This window comes from Ceratocystis lukuohia, assembly GCF_044167205.1.
Source record: "Ceratocystis lukuohia strain C4212 chromosome Unknown Supercontig4_pilon, whole genome shotgun sequence".
Lineage (NCBI taxonomy): Eukaryota > Fungi > Ascomycota > Sordariomycetes > Microascales > Ceratocystidaceae > Ceratocystis > Ceratocystis lukuohia.
Genome location: NW_027263523.1, coordinates 1,701,197 through 1,726,303, shown reverse-complemented (window position 1 = coordinate 1,726,303; position 25,107 = coordinate 1,701,197). Strand labels below are relative to the sequence as shown.

At 50.0% G+C, this 25,107-nt stretch overlaps 5 protein-coding genes across 5 annotated transcripts; 3 read left to right on the top strand and 2 right to left on the bottom strand.

The window, feature by feature from the left end:
- Positions 1-1,235: 1,235 nt before the first annotated feature.
- HOO65_040440 (MAP kinase-interacting serine/threonine-protein kinase 2) lies at positions 1,236-3,394 on the top strand (the record flags this gene model as incomplete). Its single annotated transcript, XM_071002657.1, has 2 exons — positions 1,236-2,084; positions 2,186-3,394. The coding sequence occupies 2 exons, from the start codon at positions 1,236-1,238 to the stop codon at positions 3,392-3,394; spliced, it is 2,058 nt and encodes a 685-aa protein (XP_070859283.1).
- A 1,450-nt stretch (positions 3,395-4,844) lies between these two features.
- Positions 4,845-5,624, top strand: HOO65_040439 (uncharacterized protein; the record flags this gene model as incomplete). The annotated part of the gene is made up of 1 exon (XM_071000659.1): positions 4,845-5,624. The coding sequence occupies one exon, from the start codon at positions 4,845-4,847 to the stop codon at positions 5,622-5,624; it is 780 nt and encodes a 259-aa protein (XP_070859282.1).
- A 621-nt stretch (positions 5,625-6,245) lies between these two features.
- HOO65_040438 (uncharacterized protein) lies at positions 6,246-8,074 on the bottom strand (the record flags this gene model as incomplete). Its single annotated transcript, XM_071002724.1, has 6 exons — positions 6,246-6,524; positions 6,607-6,911; positions 6,963-7,020; positions 7,087-7,565; positions 7,680-7,712; positions 7,948-8,074. 6 exons carry the CDS (start codon positions 8,072-8,074, stop codon positions 6,246-6,248), a joined length of 1,281 nt encoding a protein of 426 aa, XP_070859281.1.
- A 4,046-nt stretch (positions 8,075-12,120) lies between these two features.
- On the top strand, positions 12,121-17,721 carry HOO65_040437 (DNA polymerase zeta catalytic subunit; the record flags this gene model as incomplete). Its single annotated transcript, XM_071002461.1, has 3 exons — positions 12,121-12,282; positions 12,613-17,473; positions 17,591-17,721. The coding sequence occupies 3 exons, from the start codon at positions 12,121-12,123 to the stop codon at positions 17,719-17,721; spliced, it is 5,154 nt and encodes a 1,717-aa protein (XP_070859280.1).
- Positions 17,722-18,665: 944 nt separating this feature from the next.
- HOO65_040436 (Anucleate primary sterigmata protein A) lies at positions 18,666-24,789 on the bottom strand (the record flags this gene model as incomplete). The annotated part of the gene is made up of 2 exons (XM_071002454.1): positions 18,666-23,978; positions 24,109-24,789. The coding sequence occupies 2 exons, from the start codon at positions 24,787-24,789 to the stop codon at positions 18,666-18,668; spliced, it is 5,994 nt and encodes a 1,997-aa protein (XP_070859279.1).
- Between the last annotated feature and the right edge of the window lie 318 nt (positions 24,790-25,107).

Genomic DNA, 25,107 nt, shown 5'->3' with positions numbered 1-25,107 from the left:
GAGGCCTGAGATATCACCCTCGCATAAAATAAGCGCAAAAATAAGCGCAAAAAAGAAAGAGAGAGCAAGAGCACTAAGACTAAGGGCTATGGACCAGGCGCTTATGCGTACGTCCGTGTCTTTACCTACGTGGCTTTGTTCTCGGTGCAAGGGGAAAAAAAAGCCACGCCGCATCGCACATCCTAATGTAATTTGAGGCATAACACACGGACATGTGCATGAAAAGGAAATGACGGTGGAGGACCATGTGAGGCCTTTCCATGGCCTTTCCAAGCACTGTGTCGTTTTAGTGAGCACCGAGCCTACGTACAAGCTTAGAGCCAACCAAGAAGGCTCACTAGCTGGCTAGTCTCAAAATTGCTGGTGTTTGATTACTGATTGGCCAACTGCCGTCTTGATATTTACAAAAGCTAGTATTGTCCTGACACAAGCGTGCTTGAAAACCCGCTCCAGAGGCAGCCAAGCAGACGCAAACTTTGAAGAAAAAGTCCCTTTTCAAGCAAAAGCTACCGAGAAAATCAACATGATGCTGCCACAAAGATTATTGCCTTGGCTATATCTTTGATTCTATTAGCATGCTAGCGTGCTGGTGTGTTACCGTCTCCGTTTGGACTTGCCATAACATACAAGCTGCTCCCTAGACCCAACAGTCTTTTTTGTCCCTCTCTAGCCATTCTGATGGCAGATGCATTGTATATCAATGTCTATGGGCTCAGGCTAGCCTTGATATCATATAATAGAACGGGTAGATGCATTTGAGCCGTTTCGGAAGCTGTTTGCTGACCTATCTGCGGCCCAAGTTGTTTGTTTACTACCTCCCATTCTTCTGCATTTTCTCTTCCACCCGTAGTTTTCCTTTTGTTGCAACTTCTTTTTTTCTCCTTCATTCTGGCTTTGATAACCTATGTTAAAGCAAAAGGGTACCAATATCAGTGTAAAGCATTGCTTAGCCCATCTAAGTTTAACACCCATCACGCTTGTTCTTCCTCCACCCCTCCCCCCTGCTCGCCCGCCCGCCCGCCACGCTTTCTATGCCTATTGTTCATTCCCTTTTTCTACGGGCTTCTACAAATGACTTTGATACTGATGCATATTCGTTCAATTGCAAAGACTATTGAGTGATCGTGTGTTTCTTCTTGTATATCTCCATCTCCATTCTAGTTCTTTTTTACTTCATCACGATACGTTGTCTTCTTTTCACGAGGCACATTTCCAGTTCGTTCAATATCTAAAGCATGGATGCGCAAATCTCCCGGAACCAACTGCCCATTGCATCGCCCGCGCCAAGCACCCCTCGCACCGTACCAGCCTTAGGTCTAATTGCTCGCTTGTATCCTAAGATCGGGAAGTTCTCTCCAGCAATAATCGAGCAGAATCGGGACCGCTATCATGAGCCAAGTGACCATGCCGATGACCAAGACATACCAAGAGCTGCCAAGTACAGGAAACTGCCATATCTAGAACTCAACTTTGGGCAACCTCCCAAGCATCGTCAGGGCTTCGTCTTTGGCCATGCCCCGGAATACTGTGATGTGGTTTTAGATAAACAATTGGGTATAAACCCAGTGCATTTCATGATTGGCTATTCTAATGACTTTGTCGACAATGTCTATCGGCTGATAGTTCGAGATTTTGGCAGTACAACGGGCACCATGGTCACATTTGGCTTCCAAGCCGCCGAGTTCCAATCAAATACGACGTGGACAGTGACCGGCTTCAGCTTTGCTGACTCTAATGATATCTCTATTACCATGCACAATGGTGAGGAATACATTGTTGTGCCCCGAATCTACGATACTAAGGACGACAGCGTCATCCGCGCAATAACACAGTACTCCAGTCACCGCCCAGATCTCCAGCTGCCTTTGCCGGCTCCGGGTAAGCCACAGTTTGCAGTGCGTAGCGGGACGCCAACAATGGCTATTGAGAAGCAGTTGATGGGCTGCGCGCGCGGGTTCACACACAAAGTCTGGAACACAAGTAATGCACAGGCCTTTGTGCTCAAACGACTCATATGCCTAAACACCAAGGAGGAAAGGGCCGAGTGGATAGCAAGCGTACAGAGATTTCAGACGTTGCGCCATGTAAGTGAAGCCAGGAAATATCTATGCCATGGAATGTGTGTGTTTCGAGATAACGTGGCGGTGCTGGTTTTGATGATGAGCCTACTAACCATATTATATAGGAGCACATTCTTCACCTCGTAGCGTTCAAACCGGACGTGCATGAGGCATTTATGCCCTGGAGGCCACACGGGAGCATTATTCACCAGTTCCGCAATGTAATGCCCTTCCGCTTTGGCGAGACTTTAGTCATGTTTCAACAGTGCCTCGATGCACTAAACTTCCTTCATCAACAAAACATTGCCCATGGCAACCTGCGCCCAGAAAATATCCTCGTCCTAACTCGCGGCTGCGGATACGAGCATGACAAGCTCCACGTGCAGCTTTCAGACTTTGGCATTCTCGAGACCAGACGCGCTATTACCGATCCCCGGGGCTCGCAATTCAAGGCACCCGAAATTCTTGCTAGGCCTGACCGATCCAAACGCCAATTTATCGGTACGCCGGCGTCAGATCTGTGGTCACTCGGGATAATTCTCCTACAGGCTGCGTACAACAGAGTCACTTACAGTCGTGTCGCCTTGCGAAATGCGGTCAACCACTGCTTATATCTGCACCAAATGGTGCACGCATGGCGCAAAGATGAGCTAGTGCTTCTAATACGACAGTGCATCCATTATTGCGCTGCATCACGGTCCGAAGCTAGATGCATCCTAGCAGATATGGCCGAATTCATCCGGACGGGCCGCCTGACATATGAGGGGCCGCCGCTGTATGCTTGCACACGGGCAAAAATCCCGACAGAGGAAGGGCCACGACACCACGCACGCACCGGCGACTATCTATACGAGTTTATGGAGGAGGACCAGCGGGTTTTCCACGCCGTACTGCGGGATGCAACGCTCAAACTAGCAGAAAAGCAGAGGAGGCGCGAGGCCCAGGAAGAGACGGGAGAGTTTGAGAATGACTCAGATAGCTTTGCTGAGGACGAGGAAAATAGAGAGGACGACGAGGACGGAGATGATGATGGCGACTTTGAGGAAGGAGAAGTGTATATTCAATGGACAGAAAAGGTGGTGCATAGCAGCCAGGTCATCAGGGGGAGACGTCGAGGGAGCGGCAATCTTCTCATGACCATTTGGGAGGCCGAGGAAGGGAGTGGGAGAGGCATGACAGAGGATGAAAGGGGGAAGAAGGGCGAGGCCATGTTCAAGGACTGTGAGGATGACTACAGCAGCAGTTACGAGGGCGAGACAGAGATCGAGAGCTATGCTACGCCAGCGAATTATGTCACAGATAGACACGATGGGAGTTGGCTGGAGCTTAGTTAAGAGACAAGACAAGACACAAAACAAATGCCAGCTTCTTGTCAGATGCAGGCGAACAAGCTTCGTGGTACTAGAGACAGTAGGTAGGACATCCCTGTACCGTTGCGTTGCTCTCTTGTCGCAACAGGCTAAATAGCATCGCGAAATTAATAAGAAGGGCCTATCCGAAACGGGAAAGAGTGAGGAAAGATGAAGAAGGAACAGCGCAAAGAGAAGGAGCTAGCTTAATTGTGTGCACCTATCGGAAAGAATTTTTTTTTGGTTTTTTGCGATTCGGTGGAGCCGGTCTAGTGGGGCAGGGTTACTGGTGGCAAGGGTTAGCAGAAACGTCAAAAGTATTGGGTCACTAATTTGAGGCACCGCATCATCACTCTTCGTATTGTTGGACCTAGGATTTGTACTACTCGAGGATGACGAGACGGAGCTGAAGGAGAGAGGGAAGAAAGAGAGATACTGTGTGGAGGAAGAGTGAATGAAAGACGGCCCGGAACGAAGGAGAGAAATAGAGAAAAACATACAATCAGGGTGTGACATGGAGGGAGTAAAGAGAAGAAGAAAAGTGCAGAAATAAAGACGAGAATATAGGATTCAAATTGGACAGCCCACAAGTGGTCTGAGCAAAGGCGATTATTGGAGTTACAGAGACCACAAGTAAAACAAAGGCCGCTACGAACGAAAAAAAAAACGCCACCCTGGGGAAATCCAAAGTGGAACGAGACCTCTCCTTGGCCCCTTCCCGGATTTGGGCGCTTTTCTTGGAGGAGAAGAGCCGTCCGTGCCTTAGTTGGGCTTTGTTATGGGGGAGAGGAGGAGGAGACTAAAAACTGCGGAGAGGGAGAGAACTTGTTGGTGATATAAACGCGGGGAGGGCCTGGAACTAAGGGCGGGCGAGGGGAAGAGAGTCAGTCAGCATTCTCCGTAACCCAACGCCAGCCCCAGACTGGAACCCGATCTCCATATCTTTGCCTCTACGCTTTTCTCTTTTTTTCTTTTCCCTCTTTATTTCCCAGCTCTTGAACTATCTAAAGCATTGCCTCTTTGCTATCGCTCTAGTCCTCTGGTGCTCGTTTCTTCCTTCCTGTCAAACTGCATAGTGCTCCGCGAAAAGCCCAGGTGCACTGACAAAAGTGACGCCGAGCCTCTTCTTATTTTTCTCCCTGTCCGGGGCCTCTTTGTTGGCATTATCACAGGTGGCTATAGTTAGAGAGAAATCCAGAACGAGCGAGATACAGGCCCACAGGAGGACTGTTGTTTTTGCATCATCTTATAACACCTCCGAGCGGTCTCTCCTTGACGCTTTTCCTGTTCTTTTATTCTTCCATTTCTCGCCTTCCCAGTATCTTTGTGCTTGTACTCACTCTACTCCTACTATCGTGGTCTTGTCTCTTTGTCTCCAATCTCCCGCCTTTGTTCTCCTTTCTCTCCCCTCCCCCTCCCCCCAATTTCTCTCACCATGTCTCTTTCTCCTCTCACAGCCTGCGCCCTTGACCGCGCCGCCTACGAACTTGAGCTGCTGAGCCTCAACCCTAAGGCCCTTTCTCTCTCTCTCGATTGCCGCTTCTCTCAGACCCACCCTCCCTTCTCACCCTATGCCAGCTCCTTTACAGAATCTTTGTCCTCCTCATCAGACCGTGACTTTTCGCCCGCCACAGACCGGGGGATCTACTCGCCGTCTTCGTCCTTGTCTAGTAGGGCTCTGCACAAAGATATGCCCTACAACCACGGTTCTAGTGTGTTTGACTGCTTCGATGACTCGGATGATAGGCCAGAGGTGGAGCATTTTGAAGACGTTGCGGATGATTCTGCGACCGCGGTTGAAATAGACATAGAGCTAGAATACGATCATGACATGCCAGAGCTCTACCGGTGCTCTAAACACAACGAGGCTGCATCATGGGTTCACTCGCCGGTGCAGCATGTAGAATACGCCGACGAGACCGTCTACGGAGCAGACGACAACGGCTATGGCAGTGACCACTACAACGAGTACTATGCAAGCTACGATGACGACGACTATGGCTCGGAGTCGGACTCGGACTCGACCTTGGAGGGTGGCCACTTTGAATTTGCCCAGCAGCATGAAGTGCAGGCCTTCCTAGCCCAAATGCAGACGCACATGGAGGCCAAGATGGCCGCACAGCGGGAGAAGCTGGAGGCCAAGAAAGAGAGGCCTCTGGCCTCGGACGAGAGAGCCCGGCATCAAGAGCCCATTGGCAGGAGCAGCACGTCATGAGGCGTTTCCACCTCTCTTTTCCCTTCTCCCTTCTCCCTTCTCTTGCCCCATATTGCCCCATTGTCTATTTTTCCCTTTGTTGATCTCGCATGTTGCAGCGTTTCCAGCGTTTCCTTCGTATCGGATTATCGAGCGGTGGCGCAACCCTTGAGGGTCTGTGCCATTTTTGTTTTGTTGTTTGTTTCTTGCTTCCTTTTTTACATGACATCTGTCAAGGAACATAAGACTCTTCTTCTTCCTTCTTCCAAATCTCACTTCCTTCAGTTTGAGTCCCGTCGTTTGGGTCTCATGACGTGTATGTCGGTCCATTTCTTCTTCCCTGCCTGTAATGTTGATGAGGCACCTATGCGGCCGGGCTTTCTCATGCAGAGCACAAGCCACGGACAAAACAAATAGTCAGAAGAGAAAAGGAAATTCCCAATTTCAAATGCACAGCGAGGCACATGCCAACATCCGGCCATTGCATAGTAATAAAAGCAGTGTTTTATTCTCTATCCAGACTCTCTAGTTTCTTAGAAACAGAAAGAATAGTGAAACGCATCTAACAGTAAATCAAAAAGCCAACAACCCTAAATAAACCGTGAACCCTTGTTTCTATCAGTAACCCTTATGATATGGGTCTCATTTGCCAATCCTCGCCATTGCCTCTTGTCGCGTCATCGACGGTCGCATCGGGCACTCTTTCACAGTGTGATTTAACAGTAGGTCGACCCAGTAGAACATGTCCGGGCCGCCCAACTCGCTGTCATGTGAACGAGCCCTGGATATCAAGGACTCTGTCATAGCGCGCCGGAACATTATAAAGTCGCCGTCTTTGAACCTGCCGCGCCATTGCAGAAACGAACTGACCATACTGGACATTACAGCCTCGACATCATTGTGCACGTTAATGTATGTGTACTAACGAGTTAATGTTAGCTACTACGCGATGCTCTAAAGGCTTTGGCAGGCCACCATGATGGGAGAAAATCGGAAAACTGACCAATGCGCTTGCGTCATTCTCAGCCTGCGACAACAGATTGTCGAGGATGACCGAGTACAACTGGGCAAACGACGTGATGCTGCAGAACAGCAGATCCCAGTCTGCCTTTCTACAAGGCCTGACGACGGTAATTTCATGCCAGAATTCGTCGAAGCGGCGCTGGAACTCGGCAAGAAGGCGATACAAGACTACATCAAGCTGGATAAGAACAGCAACTGGGATTACAGACGGCAGCATGTTGTTAGGCACCCCAATGAAACAGGGGGGATTGTTCGTCGCGGGCTGCATGATTCCGGAACGGAGGGCTGTGTCTGGTGTTAGAGAGGTATGATAAGAATGTGTATAGTTGGCCTTACCGATTGTGTATAGTATGTTGACGCAAAAGCCAATCATCATGCGTGAGTGAGGAAGCATCTACCAGACAGGTCAGCCTATCTAAATACAATGCAAAACAGTATAGCGGGTGAAGTCCTGACTTACATGATCATCATTCACCATGTTCAGGAGACAGGCCGTGGGTGTTCCTGGTCTCTCAGCCCACTTCATGGCGTCCAAAGAGAGACTTGCTAAGATGCTGTCTTTCAACAGAGCCATATTAGCAACAGCATATGCCGGAAGGCCCTCTAGCTGCTGCTGCTTCCGAATCTCTGCAGCTAGACACTCGAAGTCAAAGTGGAATAGTCCATTAGCCGAGGCAGTGTCCAAATGCTTCATAATGGAAATGGGGAACTGAAGGTTGGACACAGGCTCTAGGCAGCCCGGTGGCTGGCTCACGATAGTGATGTGATTGTACTCGTGGACAACAGGCAACTGTAGTTCCTGCATGTTATGGAGCTCCGAGACTTGGTACACATAAAGAGCTTCATGGGAATTGGCGACTCCTCTTTTGAATATGGAGCCAAAGAAGTAAATGGGCCACATAGGCAAACGGAAGTGGTGGAAGACATGGAGCTCGTGGACTAGAGAGGGTTAGAGTTATGGAGCCAAAGCACGGCTAGAAAATCAAACCTGGCGGTGGATGGATAGAGATATATCTACGCAGCGCCCACACACGATATACAATAACAACTTACACGGCTGATTTTGGCTGACGTCATACCGGGAAGCTAGACTAGGTTGTTAGTTTAATCTGGCATGAACGGGATGGATAATAAAGGGTCGAGCAACAGCAATGAGCGGACAAGCGGCAGTGAAGCAGTAACATGAAAGTAGGAATCAGCAGCACATTCCAATGTATAAAGACGTTAGGCCTACCAGTCGATTTGATATCCAATGTGGAAGATGACCGAAAGAAATCAGGTCTAGAGCAGGAGGAGCAGGATGTAGCTCTCAAGGGCGAACAAGTATCACCCTCGTCTCTTGCCACATGGGCATGCGCATGGCCCTCCTCCACAGACATAGGACGGCCAATTGCCTGTGACATGTGTGTCTGATTGACCTGTGCGGCTAGACCATGATGAATTCTCATAGTGAAGGCGTCTGTGCCTGGGTTGACAAGTGACACAAAATAATAGTTAGGAAAGGGAGACACAAGACAATACGGACTGACTTGTTTGACGCAAAACGGAGACCCAGGAGCGGAAGCAAGGGAGCAGAGCGGAAAGGTGAGATGAAAAAGGTATGACAGCAAGAGAGTAGATGAGAAGAAGAGTTATATACAGATGTTGGAGGTAAAAGGAGGAGAAAGTGGAAGTGAAAGGCAAGAGACATACAGGCCAATTTACTAGAAACTAAACCCAAGTTTTTAAAAGAGAAAAAATATAAAAAAAATACAAGAGCAATAACAATAAAAATTATATTTAAATGTTCGATCTCATTTTCTTGATATGCTCCCTCCCTCCCCCCCCCCCCCTCCCTCTCCCCCCCGTCCCATACCATGATCAATAAGATAGCCCAGCTTTGCCGACAGGGAAACAATAGCCACTGGGACAAATGGAGGAAAAATCAGCAAAAGCAATCATAAGAACAAGAAGAACCGTTTTGTTTCCGCTCACACTTTTCTTAGTCGTGGACCTAGACTAGCGGCCTGGGCCTGCATAAACTGTATGATAGGCGAGCATGGAACTCCCCGATTACAGAAGAAGCGCGAAAGTAAGCACCCGCCAGAGTACATAGCAGAGACGAGCAAAGGAAGCAAACCGGTGAGTCCAGGAAAAATACACAAGCAAGTCAGCTAAGGTGGTAAACAAAAACGTACGAGTATGGGAGGGGCGGGGGACTGGGTACAAGCTAACTACATACTATACAGACAGATAAAAGGAAGGCAATGACATGCTAAGCTGAGAACAAGAGCAAAATAAATAAGTGCAGGGTCTGGGAAATGAGCCTAGTCCTACGAGTGGTGGATATTGACACACCGATAATGACGATGACGACGATTATAGCAATGGAAGAAGAGGGGCGAGGATCAGGAAGGATGTGAGTTGTTGGTTTAGGCAGCTTCCTCAGAAATCAAGTATCATCAGACGAAGAAAGACAAGAGCAGGAGAAAATAAAAGACTAGCTTTCTAGGGAAATTAACCAAAGAGGAAAAACGGGGGGAGGGGGTCACCGGGCCTTGGCCCTGACCCTGACCTTGACCTTGATCTTACCAGACGAAGGAAAGGTCAACTGAAGGAAAGAAACAAAGTTGAGACGGAGCTGAGAGAAGACAAGATATATGACAGGAAATACGTCATAAATATAACATATCACATAGAGACATAGAGACATAGGAGGAGAGGTGCTAGCGAAAAAGGGGGGGAAAGACGACGTGAAGAAAAGAACATCATAGGGCAGGCAGCAAGGGCTAAAAGAAAGGAAGTTACAGCAAGAACAGCAGCAATAGGAAGGGGCAGAAGAGCAGGAGCAGCAAGAGCAGCAAGAGCAGAAAGAACAGAAAGAACAGAAAGAACAGAAAGGGCAGGAGCACAGGAGAGCAGCAAGAAGACTACGGTTGTTTCCTCTTGCAACAATGGTATGATAGGAAGGATCCAGCAACAAACGCAGTAATGAGTTAATCCACCAATAATCACAGAAGACGCTAGAAAAAAAAAACAATGAAATGCATATGAGTGGGTCACAATGTGACGGAAAACGACTAGCAAGACATAAGCAGAGCACTACCAGTAGTTGTATTATACAGCCAGCCTATCGCTTCCTCTATCCTCTCTTGTCGTCTTTGCTGCTCTATTATTCTAGTCACATGTATATCTACATGTCCTGCGTTTTGGAGTACCTAGACACAGTCCACCCCCTATGTTACCTCCTTCTCCTATTGCACCCCTCCCCTGTCTGGACTTCTAGGCCGTTTGCCAGACAACAACATGATTGGTCTACTAGACACGGGATGCAATTATTGTGGCCGTCCAATAAACTCAAATAGTATGCAACGGGCCCAGGCCTAAGTCCGTCGATACCACCTTCGACAGGAAAATCAAGATTTCCATCTTCGGTTGACAGTGTATCTGTACCTGGGCTGAATGTATAATATGTACATGATATGTGATATCATCTGTGCTTTATTCGCCCACATCGATGCTATAGCACACTTGGGATATAGCTTGAAGCTGTCAGTCTCTAGCAGCTAGGCTTGAAGAGGAAGGCTAAGAAAAGACAGAAAGACAGGCGGGGGAACGACAAGATAACTATGCTACTCATAGAGAGAGCAGCCGCCCGTTTGCAGGGGCAACCGCGCCTCCTAGCCTCCCAGCCTCAACCACTGCTCCTGGCGGATAGGTGGAGCTGAGCTAGAAATAATATTGCAGTCGCAAAAAGTTTGACCCGCACAGGCGACGGCCTGCACTGTACGCCCAGTCCGTTAATACGAGTCCTGACTGACTACCTTGTGCATTTACTTGTCCACATCTACTGGCCTATCCATCCACCACCAACACTCAAGGCGAGGATCCGTAGCAAAGAGACATTATGTGTACTAATGTGCGTATGTCTGTTAAGTGCAGGGCAACGCATGCGCCGGACATACGTGGACAGGCCATACATACACTATTGCATTAGTAGAAACAGGGCCCCCACCCAGCCATTGCTGCTAAACACAAGGAAAAACAGGAGAAGGAAGGGGAGGGTGGCCGGTAGCACAGCAGATTGCAACATGGGCATACCAGAAGCTCTTTGGCCGCAAACGACTAGAGCTTTACTGTCGAAGCAGATCAAAAGATCATGAAGCGTGTTGTAATGTATGTATGTAAGCTGTGCCGAGGTAGGGGAAATGATAGCCAGGCAATAAAAGACCCCATAGAAGGCAAAAAGAACAAGGTCATGCGCGAACTGGCATTTCAGAAGGGGAGCCGTCGGGATTTAACAAAGGGGTCGGCAACCAGATCAGGCCAGGTCTAGACCCAGATAGGTCAGGTAATGGCCAACATGAGCAGATGCGATTGCCCCAGGGCCAGCGGCGGGGATGCAAGGCGGATTTGCGGTGGGGGTTTGGATGAGAAGTACTTTGATGGCAAATCAACGGCCATAGGGTGAGGCGTAGGAGTAGCGTTGGTGGAACACTGGTGGCGAGCATCCGAGCAATAGGTAGCAGTCACATTGCAAAGAAAGTGCTTGGATGTGACTGTGATGACACAAATTAGGTTGATGCTAAAATGCTGGATGTACTGCTACATTGCTGTATTAGCAAGTGTATAATGCGAGGTATGACTGAAGGTACAGTGATGGGAGAGAAAGGAGGGGGAGGGGGGATTTTGAAAACAAATGCTATGGGTTGAAACCCACAAGTAGAAATCATTAAACACGTGGCTGAAGGATGTGACGGTCAGTTGGTCAGTTGCAGTTACGGTACGTACAATGTCTGCAATAGAGCGTTTTCGATGTTGCTATAAAGAGACCCTGTTGGAGACCTTACTGTGACGATCTGTCTGTCTCTGAATGTCTAGTGCGTTGTTGACGTTGCTCTATCGTTAACCCGCGAATAAAAATCGATCATGATATTCCATAGCTGCATGCACCGCCAGCTCAGCATACGCCGGCAAGTGGATCTCCGATGAAAATTCAAAAGCAAAAGGAAGGGTCTGAGTAGAATGGATCTTCCAACCTTTTTGGTGTTTAGGCGGCGGTGTGAATGCGTGCGCCTTGTAGGAGACGTCAGACTAGGGGGGGAGGGCGGCGCATCAAAGAAAAAGGACGGTGCATGTAGCAGCCGCCGTCTAGGGTAGGTCGTTGTTGTCAGCACCGCCAAACCCTAATTTATGTGACTGTTATGGCACGTGATGACGCGACAAAGCTAGGTAGGTACTTAGTATGACGCGCGTTTTGTGTCACGTCTTAGGGATAAAACCTGAGTTGTTCTGATCACATGATCGTTATCATCGGGGCGACGAACAGGACCGACCTGGCAACATCATCAAAACAGGGAAGTTGTGATTACAGCGAAGCCGGGTATTACTCATGGCCCTTTTACAATGCCCCTAACCCTTATTCTCAATCGCTTTCATCTGACTTTCTCGATCCTAACCCACCCCTGCCTTTACCCTTCTTCCTGTCTGACCGGACCTTCACCCCCGATAAACTATGGACGGTTTCCGGGTCCAAATCAATGCTATTGATCACTATCAAGCCCCGCCATCGCCCTACACGCCCGTCCTGCGCAATGATGTCAGTGCATCGCAGGCCTATCAGCTACCTCACGTGCCGGTGATCCGCATCTTTGGTGCCACGACTGCTGGCCAAAAGGTGTGTGCCCATGTACATGGTTTTTTCCCGTACGTATATGTGCCGTATGAGGGGTCGTTGGAGCCGAAGAAGGGTTAGTTTCTACCGCGGGCTAACTATAAGCACTCGAATTGCCCTGCATCATCTGTCGCTTATGTTGTCGCATTTGCATGCTATATTTCTATGCCCTCCCCTGTCTATGTTTTTCTCTCCCAATGCTGCCTCGTCTCCTACTTGTACTGACCCGCCCTCATAGTTGGAGCATACATCTATCGCCTCCATGTATCCATTGACCATGCCCTCTCCTTGATCGTACGCCGGCCAACGTCTCGACTCTCACGGGATCCAAAGTTTGTGGCCCGCATCACTCTGGTTAAGGGCGTGCCTTTCTACGGCTTCCATGTGGGCTATTCGTTTTTCCTCAAGATCTATATGTTTAATCCAAACATCATGAACCGGCTCGTCGATGTGCTGCAGAACGGTGCCATAATGCAGACGCGCTTCCAGCCGTATGAAGCCCATATTCAATACCTCTCGCAGTTTATGATTGACTATAACCTGTTCGGTTGTGACTGGTTGGATGCCGATAAGACGCATTTTCGCGCGCCATTACCAGAAGCCTGTGAGGGAGATGCAAGACAGCTACCGGACGATGGGAATAAGAATAGACTAAGGGGATCTGAATCCTCCCTGTCTCTGCTCTACAATGATAGCACCGTCCCAGCCTGCTTTGTGACAGACGACTCTACTCTGCCCCGTTCTTCGTATTGCACACTGGAAGTTGATATTACTGTTTGTGACATTACCAACCGCCGTTCCTTGACCGAACGCTGTCTCCACCACGACTTCATTGAGCGGTTGTACCCAGTGCCCGAATCGGTAAAGCTCGTGCCCAGCATGGCTGGTTTATGGCGGTCAGAAGAACAGCGCCGTCGTGCTTTGGGGCTGTTAGCGTCAAATAGCTCGCCTTTCCCGCCCGATGTGCTCGTTTCCATGTCGCCAGATAAAAAGGGCACTATAGAAACTGGGTTTATGGGGGAAGAAGAGCAGCGCAAGCAGGTGGCTCAACTGATCAAGGCGGAGTATGACCCAAACATAACACCGTCGTTTGAGACTTTTGTCAAACACCACCCTCGGGCCAATACTGTGCGAACAGTAATGGAGTCTGTCGAGGACTTGTACCCCGATAATCTGCAGGCAGTGTTGGGTCTGGCTCCTCAGGGCGTAGATGATGCTAGTGTAGAGAACCCCCCACTTGAAGACATTGAAGTGGATGAGGTACAAATCAGTCTTAGTCAAGATCCTATCAACGATGATGTGGCGAATGAGATACAAGATGCAGAAGATATAGATCACATGAACGGACAAGCACGAAGAGATTTTGGAGCCCAATCACCAGAGGCAGCTGAAAATGAAGAAGCCAACATAGAGGGATTGCTAGCATCGTTTGTTGGCTTATCTAGGAGTGGACTTTACTCAGGAACGCCTCCGAAGATATCTGTCGATACTAACCTTATAGAAGCTGCCTGCTCTGATCGTTTCTCACCGGGCTTGCGCCGAGTTCCAGGGACGACTAAGGCGCGGGGCAAGCGTTTTTTTACCTCATCTCCAGCCGTTACACCTGACTTTAACCGCAAGAAGATGAGGATTGGGCCGGACCCGTCTTTTGTACCAGCTCCTATAAAAGAGTCTGGCCCTTTAGATGTAGAGGAGACTCTTGCAAAGGGTAAACCAAATTATGACAAAAAAAGGGTTTCTTTCAAACCCCTGATGGATGCCAACCAGGCACTGTCTGTCCAAAGAGACTCTCAGCCTGCTATGACTGAAGATGGCCACAACATTGAGGGATGGCTGCAGCGGAACACTGATCTAATTTCTAGTAGTCCAGAGTCCCCTAGCACGCCGGCGACATCCAGGCACAATCGTGCCGGTTTCATGCACCACAGCCCACTACCAGTAAGAAGTTCGCAGGATGCACTATCACCAGCAGGATCTCAGCTCTTTATAGCTAGCAGTCGGGCGCCTCCTGTAAGCCCGTTTCTGCTACGAACTCCACGAAACGCCCAACGCTCTTTGATCTTTACTACGCCATTCAAGACGCCACTCTCCAAGCTTTCCTGGCCTGTTTCCTCTTCGCCCTTTTCAATACGCAAAGTCGGCTGCTCGTCATCACCTTTTCCGGCTTGCAAGCAGACTCCAGGCTCAACTACAAGGTCCTTACTATTGCAACGAACAGCAAGAACACATACATTCGTCTTTGGCACTCCACCGCCCGAGGTTGCTGAGGTGTGCTCGTCATTTGAGCAATACGACTTGCCAGAAGTAATAAACGAAGAAGTGACCTATAGTGTCGAAGCTGATGTCCCTGCTAGGCCACATGAGTACGGAGGCAAGACATTCAGACTCCGTAGCAACACGTTGCCTTTTTTGCCCGAGTTTGAAATAGACGCAGGACATGCAAGTAGCAATAGTAACCTATTAGACGAGCTAGGCTCCAAGATAAACAAAGCTAGGGCTATAGCTTCTCAAAGCAGGTCTTTGCCTCAGGATGTGCGCTGCCAGATGTGCAGCATCAAGAGCTGGGACTTCTTCCCGCCTCCGCCGTCTTTCCAAGAAGTTAAAGCTTGGGACATGGCTCGACACGTAGCCTCAATGTCTAGCTCTAGACCGAATCAGTGTCTCTCTTCGCAGTCCATACTAAGGTCGCAGCGTTTCGCTTCTCAAATCGATGGTCCAACCCCAGCTAAAAGAGGTAGTGTTGCTATCACGGCCTCTCAGCGCCAGCGGTCAACAGGCCTAAAACCCGAAACCCGGTCAATGTCAATCCTCGCTATTGAGGTCCACGTAAACACACGTGGCAAACTAATGCCAAACCCGGAACACGATAGCGTGCAGTTTGTGTTCTGGAGCCTGCAGACCGACCAGAGTTATGACGATGTAGTTGACTTGGAGGACCCTACTCCAGATCAGGCAGGGATCGTGTCAGGCGTGATTGTGCTGTCTGAAGAGAGCACGGAGTTGGCACAACGGATCAAGAAACAGACAAAATGGGTGGTGCAAGCTGAGGACACAGAGCTCGAGGTACTGACGGCTGTGGCAGCAATGGTGCGCAGGTTTGACCCGGATATCCTCACGGGCTTTGAAGTGCACAGCGGATCCTGGGGCTTCTTGCTTGAGCGGGCAGCCACCAAATACGAATACGATCTTGGTGAGGACTTGTCTCGTATGCGTGGTGATCCAGCCTCTAGACTGCACAAAGATGGCAATGGTGCTCGATGGGCATTTACCAAGACAAGCACTGTCAAGGTGACTGGCCGCCACACCATCAACATTTGGCGTGCCATGCGTGGCGAGATGAGCCTGTCACAATACACTATGGAGAACGTGGCTTGGAATCTTCTTGGCCGAAGAATCCCGCACTACTCGCACGCTGTACTCACAGCGTGGCATAAAGCTAGCAGTAGTGCAGACGCATGTGCTGGCGGTGGCCATCGTGCCATGGCTCGACTGCTGCGGTACTATCAGCTGAGGACACGACTAGACCTAGAAATACTAGAAGCCAACGAACTTGTTGCACGCACACGCGAGCAGGCGCGTCTTCTCGGTGTCGATTTCTTTTCTGTGATTTCGCGAGGCTCACAGTTCAAGGTTGAGTCGATGATGGGCCGCATCGCCAAGCCGGAGAATTATGTCTTCGTATCGCCATCGCGCAAGCAGGTTGGCGGCCAGAATGCGCTGGAATGCCTCCCGCTAGTCATGGAGCCACAAAGCGCTTTGTACACTGATCCTGTTGTCGTTCTAGACTTCCAGAGTCTCTACCCTAGCGTTATGATTGCGTATAACTACTGCTATAGCACCTTTCTTGGTCGCATTGTCGGCTGGGGCAGTGGAGCCACCAACAAAATGGGCTTCACGCAGTACACGCGAGCTAAGCACTTGCTAACTCTTGTGCAGAACTCAGTGACAATCGCTCCCAATGGCATGATGTACGTGACGCCGGCAGTGCGGACTTCGCTCCTTGCCAAAATGCTACGCGAGATTCTCGAGACACGCGTTATGGTCAAGTCAGGCATGAAGAACGCCAAAAAGTCGGTTCACCAGTTGCTTAACAATCGGCAGTTGGCTCTTAAGCTATTGGCAAACGTGACGTATGGCTATACCTCAGCTTCCTACTCTGGACGTATGCCATGCGCGGAAATCGCCGACTCCATTGTGCAGACTGGCCGCGAGACTCTCGAGCGTGCCATTGCTCTGATTCATACCCATCCGAGCTGGAAGGCCGAGGTGGTCTACGGCGATACTGACAGTCTTTTCATCCGACTACCAGGCCGAACCAAGGCTAGCGCTTTTAGCATAGCGAACGAGATGGCCGTAGCCATCACGGCAGCAAACCCACGACCAGTCAAGATCAAGTTCGAAAAAATCTATCAACCGTGTGTACTCCTAGCCAAAAAGCGGTATGTTGGGTACAAATGGGAACACCCGTCCCAGGACACCCCTGTGTTTGAAGCCAAAGGCATTGAGACCGTTCGTCGTGATGGGACGCCAGGGGAACAAAAGATTCAGGAAAAGGTTCTCCGCACTCTCTTTGACACAGCCGATCTCTCACGGGTCAAAGCCTACTTCCAGCGCCAGTGTGACAAAATCCTCCGCGGCCACGTCTCGCTCCAAGACTTTTGCTTTGCAAAGGAAGTCAAGCTCGGGACTTACGCTGACAGCAGCGGCGGCGTCCACAATTATCGCCGGCCAAACCAGCCACAACCACCCGCTCTTCCCCCTGGAGCCCTTCTTGCCGCACGCAAAATGCTCGTTGATGGACGTGCCGAACCGCAATACGGCGAGCGGGTGCCATATCTCGTCATCGCTGGCGCACCAGGCTCACGCCTTTCAGACCGCTGCGTGGCGCCCAGTGAAGTTCTCGACTCACCGGACGCTGAGCTCGATGCTGACTATTACATCAACAAAAACATTATTCCTGCCATTGACCGCATCTTACAGCTTGTTGGAGCATCGGCAAAACGTTGGTATGACGAAATGCCAAAGGTCAAGCGTGTACGCCGTATCGACCCTAAGCGTCGAAGCGCCATACTCGAGGCGTATCTTAGTGTAGCGGCTTGCATTGCATGTAAGAGCCACCTGCCGCCGCGCACGGCCGGCACAGCTATCACAGCAAAAGCAACACCGGGAGGAGGCGCGGGTGATGCATTGATCTGTATGCGCTGTCTTGCACAACGCCCACAAACTCTAACAACAATACAACGGCGCATGAGTTCGCTAAGCACGTCCTTGGGCAATATACGCGCCGTATGCAGAAGCTGTGCGGCTACAGCATTTGGCGATGATATTGACTGCGATTCGCTTGATTGCAGTGTCTTTTGGACGAGATCTAAAATGGAGGCTCGAACACGTAGTGAGGGCGAGATGTTGCGTGAGGCGGAGCGCAAGCTGCTGGAGTGGTAATGGTAACTAGTGTAAGGGCCAAGCGCATGTTAACTATTTGAGCTATACCAGCGTTGCGTGTTGAAGCGTCGAACCATGTATAGAATTAGCGGCAGAGGCAAAGGGCGCTCACATTAAGGATTGTTGTATTAGAATAGACTTAGGCGTGTGCACAAGGGCTTGTAACCCTCTGCATGTATAGACTTTGCTTGCGTCTTTATGCAATATGATCTTCAAGCTTCAACATTGAATTCTGATAACAAAACTATGGGTCTTATGTCAAGTGATAGTACAATAGTAAGAACAAAGCAGGATGAGCACCAAGGTATATAGACATCTTTCTTTACGCGGGGCCAAGACAACAGAGAACAGAGTTGACCAAATCGAATTCGGTTCGAATTGAGCGAAGATAAGGGGAATAGAAGAAGACGGAAAAGACTAGACAAACAGGAAAACAACGAAGTAACCAAGAAAAAGAGAACACGGGAAAAAAAAACAATCGGCGCCCAGAGAAATACTAAAGAAAAGATCCCCAACAGCCACCAGAGGCAAGAAACCAGCACAAGACGAACTGGGAAGAATAAACAAGGACAAAGGAAATTGTTTGGGCCTTGCGTAGCAAGACAGTGTGTATAAAAAAATAAAGTGAAAACAGAGCAAAGAAGCAGCAGCAAGAGAAGACAAAGGAAATGAGACCAAAAGGATAGAAAGGAAAAAAAACAAAGAATTGGAAATTCGGCATGACATCGTAAAAAAGAAAACAGATCGGCCCCTACATAAGCAGGGGAAGCTTTTTTTGGGAGTCTCATGCAGACCCAAAGTCAGTCCTAAAGACACCGACAAACCACAGGGAGACTTGGGAAACCCAAAATAGAGGAGTAACAAAGGAAATAAAAGCCAGTCCAGGCCTAGACAGTAAACTCAAGAAAATAAGGGCAACTCGATACTTGAAAGCCCTACTTTATTCACACACGCGAACGCACTGTGCCCATCGCCACGCCCATACTAGCATCTGGCGTCGGAGTCGTACTACGTGCACCGCTGCGGCCAATTGTTAGGTGGTGATGCGAATGTGTATGGCTGAGACCGTGGCGTCGGCCGTGTGATAAGGTGCCGACGTCATGCTTGCCATCGCAGCACGCGCGCACATTCTCAAGTCTATCCGACTCGCGATCCTGCTGTTCAATGACAAGGCGTAGATCTTCTGCGCTGTCATGAGCTTCGCTAGCCGAAGCTGCTGCAGACATGAAACTCTTCTTGCGGTAGACTGATGCTGCAGTACTATTAGCAGCGGCACTGTGCATGTTTCCAGCTGATGCGCGACTACGTAGACTCGATAGAGTACCTGTAAAGACTCCGCCAATACGACCACCCAGAGCTTGAAGCGATCGCTTTTTAGACAAGGTACGGCTGGCAGCAGCGGCAGCGCTTGAGGCGGAGGCTGCAGGGACGAGTGTTGGCAGACCACCCTCACTAGGCGGTAGTGGGAGCAGGCCATGAGGGTTGCGCGAAGCGATACGGGCTGTAGCCGGATCAGAGGAGTAGGCAGCAACGTGCTCCTCCTCAGATGGCCCAACACGCCAGGCAGGATTGAACTCGGCAAGATCAGCTTTGGCAATATTTCCAGCCATCTCGTTAGGCTCATAGGTGCCACTGACGCCACCACGGTGCAACAGGTACGACAGGGCATTGAACCACATTTCGTGACGCTGGCCAGTCTGGCATGTGAACTTGATGGTGCCATCTGGCGTCATGAGTATCATACTCTTGCGATGCAGGCCGGGAGGCATGGGGTTGTCATCAGTAGCGACACGGACAGCTTCAATACGCGAGCCTTTGCACACGACTTCGCTGCGGCGGGACAACATTGGATTCTCATCACACCAGAACAGCATACGCATGTAAGGATGGATCCAAAAGTACCTGCGACGACGTGTGCCCTGTGTGTCTCCGTTGCGACCAGCTCGGCGCGTGTACTTCCATACAAATTCACCAATCATCACCTCAGTCACGGCCATCATCATACGAGGGTCGGCCTGACGGCTATGTTCAGCACTGATACCCAAGAGGTCGCGGGCCATCTCATATTGTTGATGATCAGCTTCAGACCTTAAAGACGACACAGACGACTGGCGACTACCCAAAGTATGTTTGGAAGGCGTCTCAAGATGCTGGCGGAGGATATTGCGGCCTATGTCGCGCTCACGCGAGGTCGCATACCCAGCGCCTGCAGGTGTGCGAGGACGAACTTGGCTAGTAGCATTAGTGGTTGTCGATGGTGGGCGAGTGTGGTGGCTAGGAATAGAATTGGTCAAAGAGTGATGTAGTTGACGTTCACGTGTACGGCGAGCATCCTCTGGTACCTGAGACGCACTCGTGGCAACAGAACCTCTTACGAAACGCGTGTTGGTAGTCGATGCAATACTCTCGATTTCATCTACAGCAGAGCCATATGAGATATGGCGTTGCGTCTGGTGCTGCGAGTTCATCCAGTCGTCGATAATGTCCGATGTCACCGTGGTTTGGGCGCTGGAGTCCATCATGACCGGCTTTGAACGTGGAGTAATGACGGCAGAAGAGCGTACAGTATTACCAGCAACTTCCTTCAACGGACGGCGAAACTGGGGCATATCAGGCTCATGTGTGTCTTCAAGCGACTGGCGTGTATCATCCTCGGCAATAACAAGTTCTTTGTCACCAACATCGCGAGGCCGGCTAAATAGCGAGGCAAAACGCTGACCATCATCGCTGGTCTTGCCAGCGAAAGGGTTTTCAACGCCATGAGGAATGATGAAGCCATCGCGCTTAGGGCTCAGCGGTTGTGGGTTCATGTCGACAGCCGTAAAGCCTGACATACTCAGAGGCGCAGGATCGAAGCTTCCGCTTCTCGGTGACACTCCATCAACGTGAGCTAGAGAGCGAGACAAGGTGGTTGGCTGGCGAGTCTTGACAGCTGGACGGGGGCTGAAGTCGACTGCTGTTTTTGGTAGGCTGAACACAGGGAGGGCCACAGAAGATGCGTTCTGTCTCTTAGGTTGAACAGGCTCCATTGTCACCTTAGATAAGGTTAGGTCAGGCTGGCTTAAGCCAGCAGCTTCAGTCGGAGGCGCTGGGAAGATATCCTGAAGATCAACAGCCGAGAATCCAAGAGGAGAGTATGGACCGGCAGGAACAGCAACAGGTTCAAGGGGCACAGCAGCCAGCTGCGACTTTCCGAGAGACAAGGTCGATTGGTTATCAGAAACCATAGGCGAAACACTCGCTTCATGGTGGGAAGATAGAGCCAAAGCCCGTGGAACAGGAGCACGAATGCGTTTGGGCGAAAGAGCAATATCAGCTGCTGGAGTGAAAGAGAGTCTAGGCGCCTCCACCGGTGGGCGAGTTGTGCTTGCAGGCTCCGAGGCATGCGACGTAAATCCAGCAAACCCAAAGACAGGGCCCTCAGGGGCCTTGGTCGCAACCGGTTCATCAGCGTTAGCCTCCACGGAGGAAAGAGACAAAGTGGCAGACACGTTACGTGTGCTTGTAGCAGGCTCTCTGTCTAGAACAGTCATACTAGACATAGCAAGACTAGGCGGAATACTACGAGGCTTGGCTCGCGCGGCCTGAACAGGATGTTGATCGGCAATACTGTGTCCAGATAGACCAAATACAGGCGAGACTGCCGAAACAACATACATGGGTTCTTCTTCAGTAACCGCGACACTCGAACGAGACAAACTCCGAGGCTGAGGAGTAGGCACAACCACAGGTTCCGAGTGTTTGTTGTCAACGTGAGATAAAGACAATGGTGCAATGCTAGGCTTAGACACAGGCGTGGGCTTTTCAAAGGTGCTACCTGCAAAAGAGAATGCGAAAGATGGTAGGGCCTTCTTAGGGAGAGAAATAGGGCTATCAGCCCTAGCCTCTAGACAAGAGACCGATAAAGCAGGCAATGCAACGGGAGCAACGGACGTAGGCTCAATATTGTGAGCTAGTGCAGCAGAAATTTCTAGAGGCAGAGACTTAGGCTGAGCCTTGGGTGTGCAAGTTGGCACATCTTCCATCGCTGTCATAAAAGAGAATACCAAAGAGGGGACCTTAGACTGAGACATACGTACTGGGGAATGATCCTCCAACGTAATCAACGAGAGACCCAGAATCGGACTTTCAGTCTTAGGAATAGACACAGGCGAATGTTCCTCATGTGTAATCGAGGATGACAACCCCAAAATGGGAACTGTCTTCTTGGGTTTACCAACACTAACCGGAGCAGACTCCTGAACACCAAAAACAGAGGCGGTGGTAGCCAAGACAGGCAAGGCCGATTTTAACTGTGCGGCAGGCTTCTGGTGAAGCTGCATCTTAATGGTTGAGACAGACAAAGTGGGCACTATAGGACTGGCCACAGGAACGGGCGACTCATCAACCACTTCTTGCACAGTGCCTACACTGAACAAAACAACATCCTCCTCCTCAGATAGGCCATCCTCTCTGACAGTATACTCGCTGCCATCTGTGTTAACACCAGAATCTACCATCTGTCGACGCATAGACTGTGGAATCAATAATGAACGTGTGCTTTTGACGGGTTCAAACGGCACAGATGTACCACGGAAGACAGACGTAGGCGTGTTGCTCCCGTCTACCGTACGGCTAGGCGTATCCATGAATGATGAGTCGTTGTCGCTACCAAAGTCCTGTAGCTCAGCAAACAGGCTCATTGAGACTCCACCACGATTCTGGGGCGTACCAGCAGTACTACTATTGGTGACGTAACTAGCAGGCGAGCTCATAAAGTTAGGCTCTTCACTAACAGTCCGTGACCGTGAGCCCATAAGTCCACGACTAGCAGCACGTTGCATACGCATCCGGGACACTTGCAGTGAAGGGGTCCGTAGAGTTTTATCGGGGTCCTCTTCGTCTTCGTCGGCTGAGGTTGAGGCCGTGCTATGGAAGGATTCCCGGGCCGTTCTAGAAACACTACGGCGCGATATCTGGCGTTGAGCTGCTCCTCTGGCTGGACTCTCGGTTTCAGTGGCAGCACCAGAATCTTCAGACATGTCTTCGACACCAGTCTGGAAATCGTCAGTCTCAGTGGCGGTGGCCTGTTCGTTAGCTGTCTCAAAGGCATCGCTAGTTTCCGTATTCTCATCTGTCTCTATAGATGTGGCAATGTAGCGTGACTTTGGCGTTGGATTTGGGCTGGGTGTACCAAATAGTCGGCGATTGTGCGGGCTTGGGCCTTCAATGTCTTCATCATTGTCAACCCACTCGTTTTCGTCGACGTAAATCTCTTCTCTACTGGAACGATGGTTGCCTAGCAGGCGAGTCGGGGGCTTCTTGAACTCCCGCGAGTCGGTCTTCCGGGCACGCCGTGTAGTTATAGAGCTATTGCTTTCACCTCTAGCCTTTTCCAATTCATCCCTCAGATCCTGAAGCATACGGCGCATCTCTAGCTTCTCAGTCTTTTCACGATGAAGCAGTGTTCGCTGAGACTGGATAGTACGCTGGGCATGAAGAAGCGAACTCTTGAGCGTTTCCGACTCAAGCATAGAATGTCGGGGCGTGTTTTTGACTGGAGATGGAGGCGGCGAGTGTTCGGGAGTAGCGTTATCAGTGGCCGTCTCAAACTCTGTTTCACTGTAGGCGACATCATGATCACGTTCCAGAGCGCGGCCACGAGTAGCGGTGATAGCGCGGGCAAGCTCGGCATTCTGGCGGGTCAAGTCATCCATTTTGCGCTGCATGGCTGTGCGCTCTGCCTCTGCGGTAGCGATACTGCGCTTGGCAGTACCAAGCTCAATGTCGTGGGATTTAACGCTGGTAGCGTAGTCATCAACGACCTTGGAATGTTGGACCTTGACCTCGTCAAGCTCACGTTGTATAGTGTTCTTTTCAGACTGAACAATAGCAAGAGTCTGGGTCAGTTTTTCCGACCGTTCATTGCCCTCTTTAACCCGAGCTTCAAGCTCGAACACACGAGTCTCAAGGTTCCAGTTTTCCTCGCGGAATCTAGTCTCGTTTTCGTCGTTGGTTCTTAGGCGTTGTAGAAGGGACTCTGATTCACCCTCAAGTTTAGCCTGGCTAGCTTGAGCGTCACGCAACTCGACCTCACGCTCAGAAAGCAAGGTCTGGAGATTGCGAACCTGTTGCAGAAGAGAGGTGCTTATATCGGCGGCGAACTCGATGTCTTTGACACGATTAGAAGGCTGATTCCGCAGACGGCGGTTGGGGACGGATAGTTTGGTAGGAGAGCCAGCAGCAAGAATCTCAAACTTGGAGGGACTCAAGGAACGCTAGAGTGAGGGTTCGGACATGGTTAGCAAAGGAGAAGATGCAACAAAGTGGAGGTGGGAACAAAGATGAAAAGGAATAAGCCTAGACACGAGGAACTATGCCAGCTTATCGCAAAAGACTAATACATACTCTCCCCCGGGAATCTGGCATAAGTGCAGGCCCAGAACCATTAGCAGCCGTAGCTGTAGCTGTAGCTGTAGCTGTAGCAGACTCATTGCTGGCTATTCTCTGACGCGGCAAAAAGGCCCTAGAGGTGTCTTTGACGACATCGTTGAACTCCTTTTCGATATCATTGAGCTTGGTACGCAGCTGTGGGGTAATTTCATCGTCTTGGTCAAGACCCTCAACGCGCTTTAGCTGCTCCAACACGTCTTGACGCTGGTGCACCAGCTGGGTACCAAGACGACCAGTCTCTTCAAGTCGACGTTCAGTCTCGGCCAAATGAGCTTCAAGAGCACGCTTAGCCTGGGCAGGAGAAGCAGCAGGACCTAGGCTAAAGGCATGGGTATCAAACGAGCTAAAGCGTAGTCGTTGAGGCCGGAGGACTGCTGCTTGGTCGTCATCAGCTTCAATGCTAGCGTCATCATCAAATCGATCGTCTTCGTTCTCAGGGTCGTCTTCAGGGTCTGTATCGTCTTCGATGTCAATATGACTAGGCCTTCGGGGGCCATGATTTATTCTAGTGTCACTATGCTCAGGCGTGAAGATAGTTGTAGCTTCATCGTCATCGCCAGCAAAAGGGTCAGTCCCGCCAGCAAAAGCAGCCGCAGCATCTAAGCTAGGCTTTGCTGCCTTTAGCGGCAAGGACATAATTGATGTCGAGATGGAGTCAAACTTCAATGACGTGCAAGAAAAGACATTGAAAACTAAGAAGAAATATGAGGGAAAGGAGTAAAATACAGAATAAATTGAGATGGGGAAGAACGCGCGTTTGTACTGAAGAGTTCGTTCTTTCCTTTGCTCAAATTCTCACAAGACCAAGTAGCAAAAAAAATATATTTCCAACCTTCTCTGTGCTTTACTCTGCTTGTGGCTTTCAAGCGGCTGTCGCGGTTTATTGCAATCCAAGGAGAACAAAAATAAAACAAACACTAGAAAAATAGAATTATTAAAGAGAATTAAAAAAAG